Source organism: Diaphorina citri, unplaced genomic scaffold, assembly GCF_000475195.1.
Source record: "Diaphorina citri unplaced genomic scaffold, Diaci psyllid genome assembly version 1.1 scaffold2370, whole genome shotgun sequence".
Classification (NCBI taxonomy): Eukaryota; Metazoa; Arthropoda; class Insecta; order Hemiptera; family Psyllidae; genus Diaphorina; species Diaphorina citri.
In genome coordinates, this window is record NW_007379794.1 from 22755 (window position 1) to 39703 (window position 16949).

General features: G+C 40.1%; 1 protein-coding gene and 3 long non-coding RNA genes across 5 annotated transcripts; 2 read left to right on the plus strand and 2 right to left on the minus strand.

The window, feature by feature from the left end:
- Positions 1-2220: 2220 nt before the first annotated feature.
- On the plus strand, positions 2221-3183 carry LOC108253621. The gene is made up of 2 exons (XR_001809787.2): positions 2221-2275; positions 2470-3183. It is a non-coding gene; the product is annotated as an uncharacterized LOC108253621 (long non-coding RNA).
- LOC113471388 lies at positions 2270-3604 on the minus strand. Its single transcript, XR_003394109.1, has 2 exons — positions 3538-3604; positions 2270-2436 (listed from the first exon to the last, which is right to left on the minus strand). It is a non-coding gene; the product is annotated as an uncharacterized LOC113471388 (long non-coding RNA).
- A 916-nt stretch (positions 3605-4520) lies between these two features.
- On the plus strand, positions 4521-10390 carry LOC103518812 (UPF0545 protein C22orf39 homolog). 2 transcript variants are annotated; one of them, XM_026830513.1, is made up of 4 exons: positions 4521-4765; positions 6318-6482; positions 7196-7497; positions 10377-10390. In XM_026830513.1, exons 1-3 carry the CDS (start codon positions 4676-4678, stop codon positions 7418-7420), a joined length of 480 nt encoding a protein of 159 aa, XP_026686314.1. In that variant the 5' UTR covers positions 4521-4675; the 3' UTR covers positions 7421-7497; positions 10377-10390. The 2 variants fall into 2 exon arrangements, with proteins under 2 accessions (XP_026686314.1, XP_026686315.1); XM_026830514.1 differs by lacking the exon at positions 10377-10390 and adding an exon at positions 7568-7738.
- LOC113471389 lies at positions 7333-10285 on the minus strand. Its single transcript, XR_003394110.1, has 2 exons — positions 9763-10285; positions 7333-7539 (listed from the first exon to the last, which is right to left on the minus strand). It is a non-coding gene; the product is annotated as an uncharacterized LOC113471389 (long non-coding RNA).
- Positions 10391-16949: the final 6559 nt, after the last annotated feature.

Consider the following 16949-nt stretch of genomic DNA (forward strand, 5'->3'; position numbering starts at 1 on the left):
GACGACTGAGACAGGGTGCGGACGACCTAAACAAACGGGTAAGTTAGTTACCTCCGTGACCGAGTGGGTATCACACGCAGGAGGTCCGGGTTCGATTCCCGGCGGAGCCGAGGTTTTTTTCGGCTCTGTGCTTGGAGTTCGGGGTGCACTCAGCCTCGTGACGCAAGTGCTTTACCACTGGACCAACCGTGCCCCGAAATGATTGAATTACTAATAGATGTAAAAGAAATAACTTATACTCTTCACTGGGTTTACATCTATTGATTCTATTGTTATGGAACTTCACAAAATTACTGAGTCTTCCATCATGAGATTGAATTACTGTTGAATTTCCAGTGCCGGGGCTCACAAATCCCACAGCGCCCGCGGGGGATAACTCATTCTCCATAATGCTGATGATGTGGGTGGTGGTAGCCACTGTTTTGTTCTTGATGAGACCCAGACGACTGAGACAGGATGCCGACGACCTAAACAAACGGGTAAGTCAGCAACCTCCGTGGCCGAGTGGGTATCACACGCAGGAGGTCCGGGTTCGATTCCCGGCGGAGCCGAGGTTTTTTTTCGGCTCTGTGCTTGGAGTTCGGGGTGCACTCAGCCTCGTGAGGACAATTGAGTAGCTACCTTAATCGAGTAGCGACCAGTGGCGGCATTATCAGTGTAAAAAGATTATTGAAATGTGGAAATTGATTGCAAATGAGGCACTTAGTAATGTTGTGATATCCACAAAAGTTGTGAAAAAGCTCCGCTTTACCACAAAAAATTTGAGAGACAATAATAGTCTACAATAATATCTTTTTCAACTTCCCCTCTCTTTTTCTTTCAGGACAATGACAGCGCTTCGCTTCCTTGAAATGTGGAAATTGATTGCAAAGGAGGCACTTAGTATATATATAATGTTGTGATATCCACAAAAGTTGTGAAAAAGCTCCGCTTTACCACAAAGAATTTGAGAGACAATAATAGTCTACAATAATATCTTTTTCAACTTCCCCTCTCTTTTTCTTTCAGGACAATGACAGCGCTTCGCTTCCCAGGTATTGGGATTTTTCTGCATCAGCTACTGTCTGAATTATCTGGTTGGGTTGACTGATGCTAGAGGAGTATGCACTTGTAGATTTAAGGCTAAAAGAGGATTATTGTCAATATTAGGAATGCCTAGAATAAAATATTGGGAGAACCAACAAAGGTTGAACTACAGCAAACTACTTTACAGTACTGGTTCAAAAGCCACAACAATGAAAAATTGCTAGATAAAGGATCTGTCACACAATAAATGAGCAGTGACCAGTGTTATTATAGGGTTAGGGTAAACACAAAAAGGAACTTTTCCAAATGAGCTGTGATCAGTTTTATTCTAGAGTTAGGCTAAACACAAAAAGAAGCTTTATTCTTTTTCATTGTCATGGCTTCTGAATAATTACCATCTACTTTTCCTATCTTTTTTTTTTTTCATTTCAATTTCAGAACAAAGTCAATAATTTGTCAACAATGGGAGATGATATGAACGAAATGAATCCGTGTGAATGTCTCTTCAGTCATGAAATGGCAATGAGACGATTGCTCTCATTCGTAAGTTTCCTTTGAGTATTGTGATTAAAATCTGCTGCTTTAGTGCTTAGGTCTAAATTAGAATATGATTCTATATTACTGACTGCCAGCGTGCCAGCCTAGTTAGCTTGTACGGTAGTGCGTCTGCCTTGTATGCACTAGGCCGCAGGTTCAATTCCTGCCTGTAGTGAATTTTATCCTCAACATCAGTTTTTTTTTTTTTTCCCTTTGAGGTGCTTTAACTTTGGAACCTTAACCACAACCTCACTGACAACAAAATAATGTTATAGATTCATCACCTCATTAAAGGGAGAATGCTACTCTGAGGCTTAGGTGTTGAAACATCCAACAGCATTAAAAGTCGGGTTAAGTAAAGTAGATAAAGGCTTAGAAGAAGAGTAAAAAAAAAAAACAAGTTCAAGGTGAATTATTTTCATTTTATTTTTTTCTGTTCTAGTTGAGACAATCACAGACAGCATGTACGGACACGGATTGTATTGACGCCTGTAAGTACATTTTTTTTTTTTTTTAATGTACATTTCCTAGTATAATATTTCTTAATCTATAGGACAATCTAAATGTTCTGCTTAAGAACTCAGCAGTTACAGTTCCCTCTTTCAAACCCTTTGGGAAAGGAAAGGAAAAAAAAAAAAAAAAAAAAAAAAAAGGAGGGAAACCATAGGTCTCCTTGAATGTGAGAGTTCGGTATCATAAAATACTGTTATAGGTTTTGATTTTCAGGAGGCAAAGTATTAAAATCTGTTGTGTCCGGAACCACCGTCTGAGTTTAAAATTAAATAATTTGCTTTTCAATAAATAATGATTCTGACACTTTTCTTCTTCTTTCCTTTCTAACTGACCTTGTAGGTCCCATCATTTCTGGTACACCTTTTTTAGTCCCCCAAAAAAATACTGTTATAGGTTTTGATTTTCAGGAGGCAAAGTATTAAAATCTGTTGTGTCCGGAACCACCGTCTGAGTTTAAAATTAAATAATTTGCTTTTCAATAAATTAATGATTCTGACACTTTTCTTCTTCTTTCCTTTCTAACTGACCTTGTAGGTCCAATCATTTCTGGTACACCTTTTTTAGTCCCCCAAATTAGTCGTTGTAAATGTCATTGTAAACCTGATGTACAGTGATTTTTTTATTTGTAAAACAAGATGTTTAACATTTTTGTAACCATTGTAAAACATTGAAGGATTGTTTAGATAGATGATTTGTACTTTTCTTTATCATTTTGTGATTTATTTATCTTATATGGTAATCGGAAACTGGAATTGTTTGATTCACAGTTGTAGGAGATAGGGATTCTAAAGAGAGGGTAAAAAAACAAAGAAAATAATTAGGAAAAATCCGGGTCTGAAACATATGCAGATATGAAGAGGAAGACATCTGATAGAGTAGAATGGAGAGCTATAAACCAATCTGAAGATTGAAACAGATGATGAAAAATTTAAGGGAACCAAAAGAATCCAGATAATGAATCAAATGAATCTAGATTCTTGATTAAATAATAATAAAATATAATCATGATCAGGAAGTGCTAAATCTGATTCAATTTAGTTTTACACATTTCTTTGGAATTACCACCTCGCAAAATTTGTTCATAGTTAATTTACACTTTCCTTTTTGCAAAAAAATATTACTTGCAATTTTTTCTAATATTATTATGACCCTAGAAAACTGTCCCCCCTCTGGTCAAAACGTTTTTGGACTTGGTCTGCTCTGCCTCTTAGCCAATCAATTGGAAGTGTAGTCGCGCGATGCCGCCTGAAAATCCAAACCATAGGTCTCCTTGAATGTGAGAGTTCGGTATCATTTGTTATAGGTTTTGATTTTCAGGAGGCAAAGTATTAAAATCTCTTGTGTCCGGAACCACCGTCTGAGTTTGAAATTAAATAATTTGCTTTTCAATAAATGATTCTGACACTTTTCTTCTTCTTTCCTTTCTAACTGACCTTGTAGGTCCCATCATTTCTGGTACACCTTTTTTAGTCCCCCAAATTAGTCGTTGTAAATGTCATTGTAAACCTGATGTACAGTGATTTTTTTATTTGTTGTGTCAAGCATGAATGCTTTTCACTATTCTCATTCTTATCTTATTCTCAACTATTCTCTCATACAATTTTCTGACATGAGAGGTTAGAGTTATACCGCCATAGTTATTACATAGTTTTCTATCTCCCTTCTTGAATATTCGTTTATTTATACTATGCTAAATTTTGATTTAACTAAGACTTGAACCACAAACCTTCAGATCCAAAGTTTTCATTGATCAGGTACATTTAGGAAGTAGTACGAAATTAAGTTACAAACAAAGTCCAGTGGAATGATACAGGCAAGATTCGTGGTCCAACACAACAAGACCTTTGTCAGCCATCATTTCATGAAGATACACAACAACTCCTTTCCTAGTTCTTACTTTGATCAGAGCCGTCACAATTCTCCTGGTAGCATCAACTTTACACACTTCTGCCTTGATGCCTCCCATATCTGTCTCAATGATGAGTTTCCGTTTCAACCACTTCATCACAGTTTCTTTACTTGTCATGAGTCCACCCACATGTCCCAACTTCACTGTAGGTGTTGCAGTAGCACTTTTTATCCAGGAAAGGAAGAGGATTTTACAAATAAATTAAAAGTGCACTTTTCAGTGAAGTCAACTCCTTTCATTTTCACAAAACACAAAAGTTGAGTTTTTCAAATTTGAATTTTGGCGCCACAGCCGTGGGGTTGTTTTTTTTCAATCAAATCCACTCGTTCACAACCGCTGAACCGCATCAAACGCGGAGCTCAGCGGCTTGAACGATTGGATGAAAGAACGCGTACGTTGATTACGGTGAAATGAATGACGTCACTCATGCAACCGTTTATAATCGGTGGGTATTAAAACGTGTGGCCAGTGTTGCCAACAGCAACATTTTTTTTTCATGATGGCGGTAAAAATTCAAATAACCTTTCTTAAAAGATCAAAAGTGGAAGAGAAAAATGATAATAAATTTCTGACAGGGTGAAAAATGTGATTCCGAATTTCCCTTTTGCCTTGAAATTTGTCTTTTTTCTCTCTTGTGCTCACAAGCGGACAGTGGTTCCTAGTTAAATGAGTTAGCTTTCAGAAGTAGCAATGGGTCTCAGTGATGATCAAGAGAAAAGTGACGTTGGGCCAGAGGTAGACCCAAAGTTGAAAGAACTTGTAGACTCGAAATATTGGAAGGTAAGGCCCGTTGCACATACACCGGTTTTGGACGACAGATTTTTGGTACTTGTGCAGAAGTCACGTCCGTGGAATATTGCTATCAAAGGAACTGGCGCAAACGAGCAGTGACCCTGGTTATTATAATAGGTTACTTAAACGCAAGAAGGAGTTTTCACAATTAGAGCAGTGATTAGTGTTATGGTAATTATGCAGAAGTCACGTCCGTGGAAAAGAAAAGCTCCTTTTTGTATTTAACCTAACCCTATAAGTCTGGCACAAACGAACAGTGACCCTGGTTATTATAAAAGGTTAAACGCAAGAAGGAGTTTTCAAAATTAGAGCAGTGATTAGTGTTATTATAGGGTTAGGTTAAATACAAAAAGGAGGTTTTCTTTTCCATGGACGTGACTTCTGCATAATTAAGTGACTTCTGGTAATTAAGCAGAAGTCACATCCGTGGAAAAGAAAAGCTCCTTTTTGTATTTAACCTAACCATATAATAACACCATCGGAGTGACCATAGTCTGAAGATAATAAACCACATTCTGACATTTCGAGTGCGTGTGTCTGGTATTAACTTGGAAGGTAGCAGACCTGCCTTACAAGCACCAGGTTTCAGTGTTGGTTCCTACTTCCTACCAAGGGTAAATGATCCTTACCAGATGATTCCAGAAACCAGATCCCGTTCTTGGAACAGCTTCCAGAAACCAGATCCTGTTCTTGGAACAGCTTCTAGAAACAGGGTCACTGCTCATTTGTGCCAGTTCCTTTGGTATAGCAGTATTCCACGGACGTGACTTCTGCACAAGTACCGAAAGTGCTTGTTGACAGCCCAGTCATGGCAGCTATTCACGCCGGTCTGTCAGACAGTCTGATCATGTGGTGGAAAAAGCTTGAGACCTAGGCCTGTCACCATCGGAGTGACCATAGTCTGAAGATAATAAACCCCATTCTGACATTTCGAGTGTGTGTGTCTGGTATTAACTTGGAAGGTAGCAGACCTGCCTTACAAGCACCAGGTTTCAGTGTCGGTTCCTACCAAGGGTAAATTATCCTTACCAGATGATTCCAGAAACCAGATCCCGTTCTTGGAACAGCTTCTAGAAACCAGAGACCATAGCAGTTACAGTTCCCTCTGTGAAACCTCTTAAAAAAAATGAGAGCAAATACCAAATGGCTATCTCTTTTTAAACTTTGACTAGTCCTAAAATTTGACTCAATCTCAAAACGTTTTTGGACTTGATCCGCTCTGCCTCTTAGTCAATCAATTGGAAGTGTAGTCGCGCGATGCCGCCTGAAAATCCAAACCATAGGTCTCCTTGAATGTGAGAGTTCGGTATCATTTGTTACAGAAACCAGATCCTGTTCTTGGAACAGCTGGCTTTCTCCTATTCTGTTCTCTATTTGATTTCAGAGTGACAAGAGCTCCATTGTTAGGCACAACACACACTAGTGATACCTACATGTTTCAATGCACAGTGAGTTTCATGAACTTGGTTTGACCAGTGTGCACTGGAAATCCTTGTTATTCCACTACTGATGTTGGAAAAGAACTAAATTATTTTTTCAGATAAGGCCTTGTGCAATGTATAAGATGGAACTCAAAGGATGTGTTGGAATGCAGGCCAGGTTCTATCAGTACTTTGTTGATGGTGAACTGAAAGACTGCACCGAGTGGCAGAGAGATTTGATCAATTGTGAAAAGTGGACTGATTACAAGGATTACAAAGCAGCTGTGAGTACCTAATTAATAATAAATGAAATCTCGTGTTGATTTTGGTCTCACTCTTTTGGGAGCACATTGCCCTTTGGAAAGATGTTAGTTGAATGTAGTATTTTATCCATAAAAATATGAAGACTTTAGCACTTACTTTTATTAATACATAGAAAGAAAAAAAGAAAAAGCAATTTTATTGCTTTTAAAATGTTTACCTACAATTCTGGCACTGATTGTTATGAGCATTTAAATTGTATAACTCATTTTCCTTGCAAGGCTGAGTTTGCCCTCTGTGATCTGACCACATAATTGCAAATTTTGAGTGACCCTGCTGGTATTGCAAGGCTGAGTTTGCCCTCTGTGATCTGACCACATAATTGCAAATTTTGAGTGACCCTGCTGGTAATCCAAGCCATGTCTCCCACAAAGCAATGTGAGTACTGTGACCACATTTCCATGGGAGCTGACTCTAGTAGGTACTCAGGTACTCTCTAGGTGTACCAAAATCTCAAAATTGGTGTTTTTCAGGAAGAGGTCATACTCAACGAAGAGTCAAGAATCAAAAAAAGGTTCACATCTCACAATAGGAACAATATTTGGGAGCATGTAATCCAAGCCATGTCTCCCACAAAGCAAGGTGAGTACTGTGACCACATTTCCATGGGAGCCGACTCTAGTAGGTACCCAAGTAGTCACTAGGTGTACCAAAATCTCAAAATTGTGTTTTTCAGGAAGAGGTCATACTCAACGAAGAGTCAAGAATCAAAAAAAGGTTCACATCTCACAATAGGAACAATATTTGGGAGCATCGAGCCTCTCCCCCGGAAGATTGGGACAAACCTTTACCCGAGTGGATGCAGAAGGAGCAGGAAAATACCTTCTTGTACCACCAGGCAAAGGCATTCAAAGCGGGTGAAACATTGCCAACAAATCCTCTATCATGTAATATTATGTAGACAGAAGAGTGGAGAAGCTAGTCAATGATTTGAATCACTCTTGCCTCAGTAACAAATAAGTGGACAAGCTTAGTAAGGTACTTGATCTAAGGTAATCTCACTCCAAACAAATCTTGTAGCTATAGTTTCGTGGACAAGCTTAGTAAGGTACTTGATCTAAGGTAATCTCACTCCAAACAAATCTTGTAGCTATGGTTTCTATATCATGTGTGGCTACTGGCATGTTACAAAAATTATAAATAAAAATGGTCGATAAAAAGTTGGGAGAAATCGAAATCTGAGGTCAAAACTCAGAAAAAATAAATGTAAAAGGTCTAAAATTCATTTTTATTTTCCGTTCTAATGAAAGACTTCAAAGATGTGTGACGTCAGACTTTACGCAGTTGTTTTTTTCGTCCGCTAGGTAGCGCCAGTATGCAAGCACGCTTGCAGAGGAGCAGAAAGAAATGCGCAGAAACGTATGCGTACAAGCATAATGTGTTGTCTGCAAGGGAGCTTTGCTTGGGACATTTGATGTGACGTCATCACCTACGGGAGTGTATGCCGTGACCTCAAAGTTCACGATTTACCTACCGGTATTTTTTTAATCGATTTATCTCGGGATCTAGAAGTTGTAGAAGAAAAAGAAAAATTCCGTTGGTCCTCATTTTTACTGCTCCGAAGTCCACCGCGCTAACCACTGAGGTTGGTCTCTTATTCCTATAGAATAGATACTCCCACTTCGCTCTCCTCCTGAGGGCTTTGTGTGTTCGCTACGCGGGGTCGCGCTGCGCGCTCTCGGGGTTGGGCATACGGTCGCGCTTCGCGCTCACATGTCTTTTTGGTTTTTATTAATCATGAAAAATGCCGTTGAGATAACAAAACGGGTAGCTATACGCGTTTTGGAGATACTATGAACTTAAAAATACGCGTTCCATATCTTGGGAATTTTGGGGGTTTCCGATTTTTCTCGTTATGTGGTGGGAAGTGGGTTTGTATACGTGAGAAAGTATTACTTTCAAATGATGATAGTAAGTATTACTTTCAAATTATGATAGGAAGTATTACTCGTACTTTCAAATAATGATAGTAAGTATTACCTTCCATTTGATCTCTTTCCACAATCTATCAGAGGAGAGATCATAATTTTACCTTCAAAAAAGCAACCTCCGTGGCCGAGTGGGTATCACACTAGGCTTGCACGCCGGGTTCGATTCCCGGCGGTGTCGAAGTTTTTTTCGGCTCTGTGCTTGGAGTTCGGGGTGCACTCAGCCGCGTGAGGACAAGTAGTTCTCTGAAACATCACCCAAGTAAGCGCAACTGATCTATTGCCGAATTTCGAGGAATGATCATTTTACATTTTTTACTCCGCGGAGTGAGCTATTCAGCTATTTTTCGCTCATTGAGCGAATTCGGGGAATGAGCCTAACATGCTCACGGTGAAGTGAATGACGTCACTGGATGTAAACAATGAGTAACACAACACCGCTTCGCATCGTTTACAATCGCTGGGTATTTAAACGCAACAACGCAACTGTTTATGTTTACTGTTTTTCAATTCAAATTGAATTTAACGTTTTTCTAAAGTTTAAAGTTTCATACCTATTTCAAAATATTTTCAAGCAAAAGTCAGATACCTACAAGAATACGGAAACAAAGGATCTTCACTTTACCCTTCACCCAATAGACAATAGAATCATCCCTCAAAATCCTCAAACAGGGATAGATAAGGATGGACTGAAACTCCTCAAACAATAAACAGATTGAAAGGTATCCTGAGTTTTGACATCAGTAAAAATGACGGGTGATATTAATGAAATACTTGGTTTAGAGAGGCCTCTATTTTGTCATTCTCATTTAGAAAGTGTGACCCTACCAGTTTTCCCTTTGCAGGACTATAAAAATCAAATAGACAAATATCAAGGTATGTATAGAAGGTGCATTATTATTGTTAGGTCTCATAGTATAGGTACATTATCGGCAAACTTTATCATAAACTGATAAGGTTTGTTCTTGGGAAAGCTGAAGTTCTTTCTACCAAATATCTTGATTGTTGTAGCCGTGGCAGCACTCTTAATTAAAAATGTCTGGCTAGGGAAAATTAAACAGAGAGTAGGCTAACACCTGTGGGTTGTGGAATAAGGAGGAGAACAGCCAACTCTATCTAGCTGGTAGTTTTTACCTTTATGGACCCATGATTTCAGTATTGTTGATGTCTCTCCAATAATGTTTGTTCCCAGAACACCTCTCTTTCTCCTATCCATCCTGTCTTTCTTCTCTCTTTAATTTTGGGCTGATGAGACCTTGACCGTTACAGTTCTATCAAACTTTTTTTTTTTTTTTTTTTTCCAACATCCCATTACTTATGGTTTCTATATCATGTGTGGCTACTGGCATGCTACAATGCCATTTGGATTGTTGGACTGACTGTCAGGGTGTGAGATAAGATACTCAGTCGTCCTCATGAGACATCTCCTGAGTGGATATTGCTGGACCATGGAAGATGCTCTTCTTGAAGTCCTAGTATTCAGTTTTTACAGGTGATTGGGTGGGATTGAGCTTACTATGACCTGAATGGGGTAACGGTAATGTACTCAGGAGTCAGTATTGTTGGATTGTACTTGACTGGAGCATAACCTGAAGTGTGGCATACGGGCTCCTTGAGTATCACACAGGTGATTAGTCTTCTGGTCTAGTTTTCCTTATGGCGTGAGTTTGAATATGATATGTTATCAGCCTCAAAAAGACAAATTTATGTTTCTTGTCATTCTTCTTCTTTCTCACTTCTTTCCTAAATGAATAATTCTTTCCTAAATGAATAATACAAAGCCTTTGAGGTACAACTGACTACCTGGATTTTATTAAAACCGCATTTTTCTTTTGTTATTGGGTAATCGGTTGATTTATATTTAACAAGAAATAGAAATATGAAAAAGGTACCATTAGAGAGTCCACCTTTATGATTCAATGATTCCAGAGCTGACTTGGAGGAAGCAACACAATCTTATCCTAAGGTTGCATACGTCAACTCAGATAGAAGAGATCATTGGACCTAGATGTGGACGTGATCGCCAAATAAACAAACAGTATCACGCGTGTGTACCAAAAGAAACCAAAAGACATTCTGGGATTTCTGGGTTGGAAGTCGGCTGGGCAACAACGAGTTAGGAAATGAAGCCAGACCCCAATTTGTGAAGTTAAGTAAGCAGTTGTGTTCAGTTTTGTTTTCTGAGTCTTCCCCAGCCACCCAGAGTCGGTCGCCAGGTCCGGGCCGACTTTAAACCACAAGAGACGAACCATCACGTCTACGACAGAACCCAGGACCCAGAGCGCGTCTGCCTTGTAAGTGCTAGGCCGCGTGTTTGATTCCCTTCCGGGGTGGACCTTATTCTGAATGGATAATGTTCGAACCCCAGCAGTGGCACTTTCTGGATAAAAGTCGTCGTTTCTCGAGAAATTCAAAGAAGAACCCCTATATTTTTTATTTTAAATCTACGTCGAATTTCATGGGTAACCAAACAATCTTTGGCTATTATTGGTATTGGTAAGTGGTAAAAATTACAAGGGGTTCAAGTCCCGTACTTATACCATTAGATCGGGGTTTGAGCATTTTTCAAAACGCACAATCCGCAGCCTGGCATTTAATGTTCCCCACTCCGCGGAGTGAGCAGTTAAAGCAGTTTAGCCTTCTTTCTCTTGGTACTCATTACTCAATGGTCGATTTCGGAAGTTTAACTTTTGCATAAATCCAGTCCACGGAATGAGCTATTTACAGTTGCTCAATTGCCGAATTTCGGGGAATGAGCATTTTGCATTTTTTACTCCGCGAGTCCGCGGAGTGAGCTATTCTTTCGCTCATTGAGCGAATTCGGGGAATGAGCCTAAACATGCATACGGTGAAGTGAATGACGTCACTGGATGTAAACAATGAGTAACACAACACCGCTTCGCATCGTTTATAATCGCTGGGTATTTAAACGCAACAACAACAACAACGCAAGTGTTAACTGTTTATGTTTACTGTTTTTGTGTTTTTCAAATTTAACGTTTTTCTAAATCTAAAGTTTCAAGTTTCATGGATCTGGCACAGGGGAGCGTGTTGAGGACGAGATTTTTGTGGGAATTTTGCTATAAATCCCACCATTAAAAAAAATACCCTGAGGTGCCTTCCTTCTTACCATTGACTAATTTTTTAAACCTATCAATTTCTTTTTGATTCAGTACAAGCTTGTTCTTCAGTATGGTTTCAAATGAGCTTGCAAAGTTAGCTTTACTAAGAATGGGTGTCCAGGCACTGATATCTGCCCTAACGCTTGTGTTCAGTTTTGTTTTCTGAGTCTTCCCCAGCCACCCAGAGTCGGTCGCCACGTCCGGGCCGACTTTAAACCACAAGAGACGAACCATCACGTCTACGGCAGAACCCAGGACCCTTAGCGCGTCTGCCTTGTAAGTGCTAGGCCGCGTGTTTGATTCCCTTCCGGGGTGGACCTTATTCTGAATGGATAATGTTTGTTCTTGGAACGGCTAGCTTTCTTCTATCCTGTGTTCTTTCTTCGATTTCGGGACAATAAGACTTTAGCAGTTACAGTTCCCTCTATCAAACCTCTTTTTTTTCAAGTTACCTTGGTACTACTCAAATAAATAATTACACCCCAAACCGCACAAATTTGATGTTTGGTGGTAGGTACGCGAAAAGTACCTTGAGGTGTCAGGTGGTATGCAGTATTCAAAAGGTTGGGAACCCCTGCTCTAAGGAATATGCATGTTAGGCTCAATCTCCGAATTCGCTCAATGAGCGAAAAAATAGCTCTCTCCGCGGAGTAAAAAATGCAAAATGCTCATTCCCCGAAATTCGGCAATTGAGCAACTGTAAATAGCTCAGTCCGTGGACTGGATTTATGCAAAAGTTAAACTGCCGAAATCCACCATTGAATACCAAGAGAAAGAAGGCTAAACTGCTCACTCCGTGGGGTGGGGAACATTGAATGCCAGGCCGCGGATTGTGCGTTTTGAAAAATGCTCAAACCCCGATCTAACGGTATACTGTGGGACTTGAACCCCTTGTAATTTTTACCACTTTTACCAATAATAGCCAAAGATTATTTGGTTACCAAAAATAAAATAAAAATTGGGGTTCTTATTTGAATTTCTCGGGAAACGACGGCTTTTATCCAGAAAGTGCCACTGCTGGGGTTCGAACCTGGATTTTGACATCACCATCAAATTTGTCAAGGGCTGGGGGTTCAAGTCTTGCAGTATAGTATACCATTAGATCGGGGTTTGAGCATTTTTCAAAACGCACAATCCGCGGTCTGGCATTTCTTATTTCCACTCCGCGGAGTGAGCAGTTTATTCTTCAATCTCATGATGCTCAATGGCCGATTTCGGCAATTTAGCTTTTGCATAAATCCAGTCCGCGGACTGTGAAGAAGTTGCAAATGGGTAAAAATTATAAATAAAAATGGTCGATAAAAAGTTGGGAAAAATCAAAATCTGAGGTCAAAACTCCGAAAAAATAAATGTAAAAGGTCTAAAATTCAATTTTTATTTTCCGTTCTAATGAAAGACTTCAAAGATGTGTGACGTCAGACTTTACGCAGTTGTTTTTTTCGTCCGCTAGGTAGCGCCAGTATGCAAGCACGCTTGCGGAGGGAGCAGAAAGAAATGCGCAGAAACGTATGCTACAAACACAATGTGTTGTCTGCAAGGGAGCTTTGCTTGGGACATTTGATGTGACGTCATCACCTACGGGAGTGTATGCCGTGACGTCAAAGTTCACGATTTACCTACCGGTATTTTTTTAATCGATTTATCTCGGGATCTAGAATCTAGAAGTCGTAGAAGAAAAAGAAAAATTCCGTTGGTCCTCATTTTTCCTGCTCTATGACTGAAACATCACCCAAGTAAGCGCAATGAAAATAATATTACAAAGGAACACAGTGAAGTAGCATTTCAAGCACTAGGTCGCCAGTTCGACTCCTGCCTGGCACGAAATGGCAAAAACAATGTTCGTTCTCGGAACGGCTGGCATTCTCCTCTGCAGTTTTGGGATGATGAAACCTACATTATTATTACTGTTCCTCAACCAAATAAAAAATAGAGGGAATCATTACAACATAGTATAGCTCCGCTATACATTAGTAGTAGAAAGTAAATAGGTACTGTGTAGGAGTAGGCGTTAGAGAGTTCAAAAATCCATCATCATGGAAGTCCAAATCTAGCCAGCAAGTGAGAATGATGGCTTGCTGATGAGTTCCCATATTAACGAAACGTGTCCAAAATTGCTCAAGGGCTTTAGCTAAAATTACTTATAGGGTTTTAAAGTCACTGAATAACTGTGGCTTATAGTGAAAGGAAATTCACCATATTCACATAAACAGGAGGGCGTGGGAAGTTGAAAATAATATTACAAAGGAACACAGTGAAGTAGGATTTCAAGCACTAGGTCGCCAGTTCGACTCCTGCCTGGGACGAACTTAAACTTAAACAATGTTCGTTCTCGGAACGGCTGGCATTCTCCTCCTCTGCAGTTTTGGGATGATGAAACCTACATTATTATTACTGTTCCTCAACCAAATAAAAAATAGAGGGAATCATTACAACATAGTATAGCTCCGCTATACATTAGTAGTAGAAAGTAAAAAATCCATCATCATGGAAGTCCAAATCTAGCTAGCAAGTGAGAACGATGGCTAGCTAATGAGTTCCCATATTAACGAAACGTGTCCAAAATTGCTCAAGGGCTTTAGCTAAAACTACTTATAGGGTTTTAAAGTCACTGAATAACTGTGGCTTATAGTGAAAGGAAATTCACCATATTCACATAAACAGGAGGGCGTGGGAATAGGACCAAAGAGTGAAAATAGAATTCCATTGGGATTGAACCCACGCCCTCCTGATAACCAGGCAACCATCTTGACCACTATACCACCGAGGCAGTGGTAGAGAAAGCCTCCGGCGTTAACCTCGCCTAGTGGTTACCTTTCTCTTCCTTTTCTTCGCCTTTTCCCGTGTGAAAAATAGAATTTCATACCTTGGCTGGGATTGAACCCACGCCCTCCTGATAACCAGGCAACCATCTTGACCACTACACCACCGAGGCAGTGGTAGAGAAAGCCTCCGGCGTTAACCTCGCCTAGTGGTTACCTTTCTCTTCCTTTTCTTCGCCTTTTCCCGTGTACAGACGGGGTCGGCGCTTTTCGTCAGCCCCTCAATCAGCCCTAACCAGGGTGATTGCTTTGGGCTCACATTTGGTTTTGGCTACAAATTTTACGAGTGGATGCCCTTCGCACTCAACCCTTATTTCTTCGTTTTACCTTTCACTCAGAAGTCATTATTGTTGGCTGACTAGAGAAATTCCTGCGGACATCATAAGTTCTCCGTTGCTGCTTTCACTACTATTGTGAGATTTCACCTTCCGATTCTCCAACACCTGTTTAGGGTGATTGCTTTGGGCTGACATTTGGTTTTGGCTACAAATTTTACGAGTGGGTGCCCTTCGCACTCAACCCCTATTTCTTCGTTTTACCTTTCACTCAGCAGTCATTATTGTTGGCTGACTAGAGAAATTCCTGCAGACATCATAAGGTCTCCGTTGCTGCTTTCACTACTATTGTGAGATTTCACCTTCCGATTCTCCAACACCTGTTGAACAAACAAACAAACTTTTTATTCCTATAGAAAGGATTTTTAACTGTGTTAAGCTATTATTATGTTGTTAAGGCGATCTCTTCTTCATACCGTAACCTTGTGTGCCGCGTCCATTTTAGTTTAGGACTATTGCACTGTGTTAAGCATAAAAGCTCGTCACAATATTATTATTATTATGTTAAGGTGATCTCTTCTTCATACCGTAACCTTGTGTGCCGCGTCCATTTTAGTTTAGGACTATTGCACTGTGTTAAGCATAAAAGCTCGTCACAAATGTCGTTCCCTGCTTAATGCACTACGCTAGATTTTATGACTTGACTTGGACTCGAACCACCAACCTCCCGATTCGAAGTCCACCGCGCTAACCACTGAGGTTGGTCTCTTATTCCTATTGAATAGATACTCCCCCTGAGGGCTTTGCGTGTTCGGTCGCGTAGCGCGCTCTCGGGGTTGGGCATACGGTCGCGCTTCGCGCTCACATGGCTTTGTGGTTTTTTATTAATCATGAAAAATGCCGTTGAGATAACAAAACGGGTAGCTACGCGTTTTGGAGATACTATGAACTTAAAAATACGCGTTCCACTAAAATGGCCATATCTTGGGAATTTTGGGGGTTTCCGATTTTTCTCGTTATGTGGTGGGAAGTGGGTTTGTATACGTGAGCAAGTAAGTATTACCTTCAAGTGATGATAGTAAGTATTACTTTCAAATGATGATAGTAGACCCATTTAGCCAGCCTAGTTAGCTTGGTTGGTAGTGCGTCTGTCTTGTAAGCGCTAGGCCGCGGGTTCGATCCCCTCCCGGGGCGGATTTTATCCTGAACGGATAATGTTCGTTCTCGGAACGTCTGGCTTTCTCCTATCCCGTCTTCCTTCTCTCGATTTCGGGACGATAGGACCCTGGCAGGTACAATTCCCTCTGTCAAACCTCTTAAAAAAAAAAAAAAAAAAAAAAAACCATTTTTTTTTTGCTGGAGTTACTTCAAGTATGTGGATCCACTGTATCAAAAAGAAAGTATGTCTTCTCAATTACATTATGTTACGCAGCCTCTAATATAGGGGTCAGCAAACCTGCACCCACCACCAAGTGGGCTGGTGGACGTGGGAGTTTCCACACTTTCTCTTCTACACATATACTATCTAAACGGCTGTGGTGCAATCTTCTGACCCCCCGTGCTGTGATGTCCATCATAGTGTAATATGGTCTCGGGTAACTCTATTTTTTGGATGTTTTCTACACATTTGCGTGTTTTGCAGAGGCATTAGGTATCTTTCCACAGGAAACTGTAGGCCTGGGATAGTCCAGTTACTATATTGACTTCTATCTAAACGGCTGTGGTGCAATCTTCTGACCCCCCGTGCTCTGATGTCCATCATATATAGTGTAATGGTCTCGGGTAACTCTATTTTTTGGATGTTATCTACACATTTGCGTGTTTTGCAGAGGCATTAGGTATCTTTCCACAGGAAACTGTAGGCCTGGGATAGTCCAGTTACTATATTGACTTATGAAACTATCTTGTGTCAATCTGCCATTACCATTCAATGAAAGCTAAATAAGCTGCTACAACAACAACAACAACAACAACAACAACAATACAAGCTGGGTGGTGCTTTGAACTCTTGATGTTCATGCAACTCCCAGCAAGCATGAAAGGTAGTTTTAATTTGTACTTTTCTTTATCATTTTGTGATTTATTTATCTTATATGGTAATCGGAAACTGGAATTGTTTGATTCACAGTAGTAGAAGATATGGGTTCTAAAGAGAGGGTAAGAAAATAATTGGGAAAAATCCGGGTCTGAGACATATGCAGACATGACGAGGAAGACATCTGATAGAGTAGAATGGAGAGCTATAAACCAATCTGAAGATTGAAACAGATGATGAAAAATTTAAGG

Bases quoted from the DNA above. Each gene is read 5' to 3' on its own strand.
- LOC103518812 (XM_026830513.1), top strand. From the start codon at position 4,676: ATGGGTCTCAGTGATGATCAAGAGAAAAGTGACGTTGGGCCAGAGGTA. The intron at 4,766-6,317 runs GTAAGGCCCGTT...TTATTTTTTCAG, and splicing joins TAGACTCGAAATATTGGAAG to ATAAGGCCTTGTGCAATGTA. The intron at 6,483-7,195 runs GTGAGTACCTAA...TGTGTTTTTCAG, and splicing joins ACAAGGATTACAAAGCAGCT to GAAGAGGTCATACTCAACGA.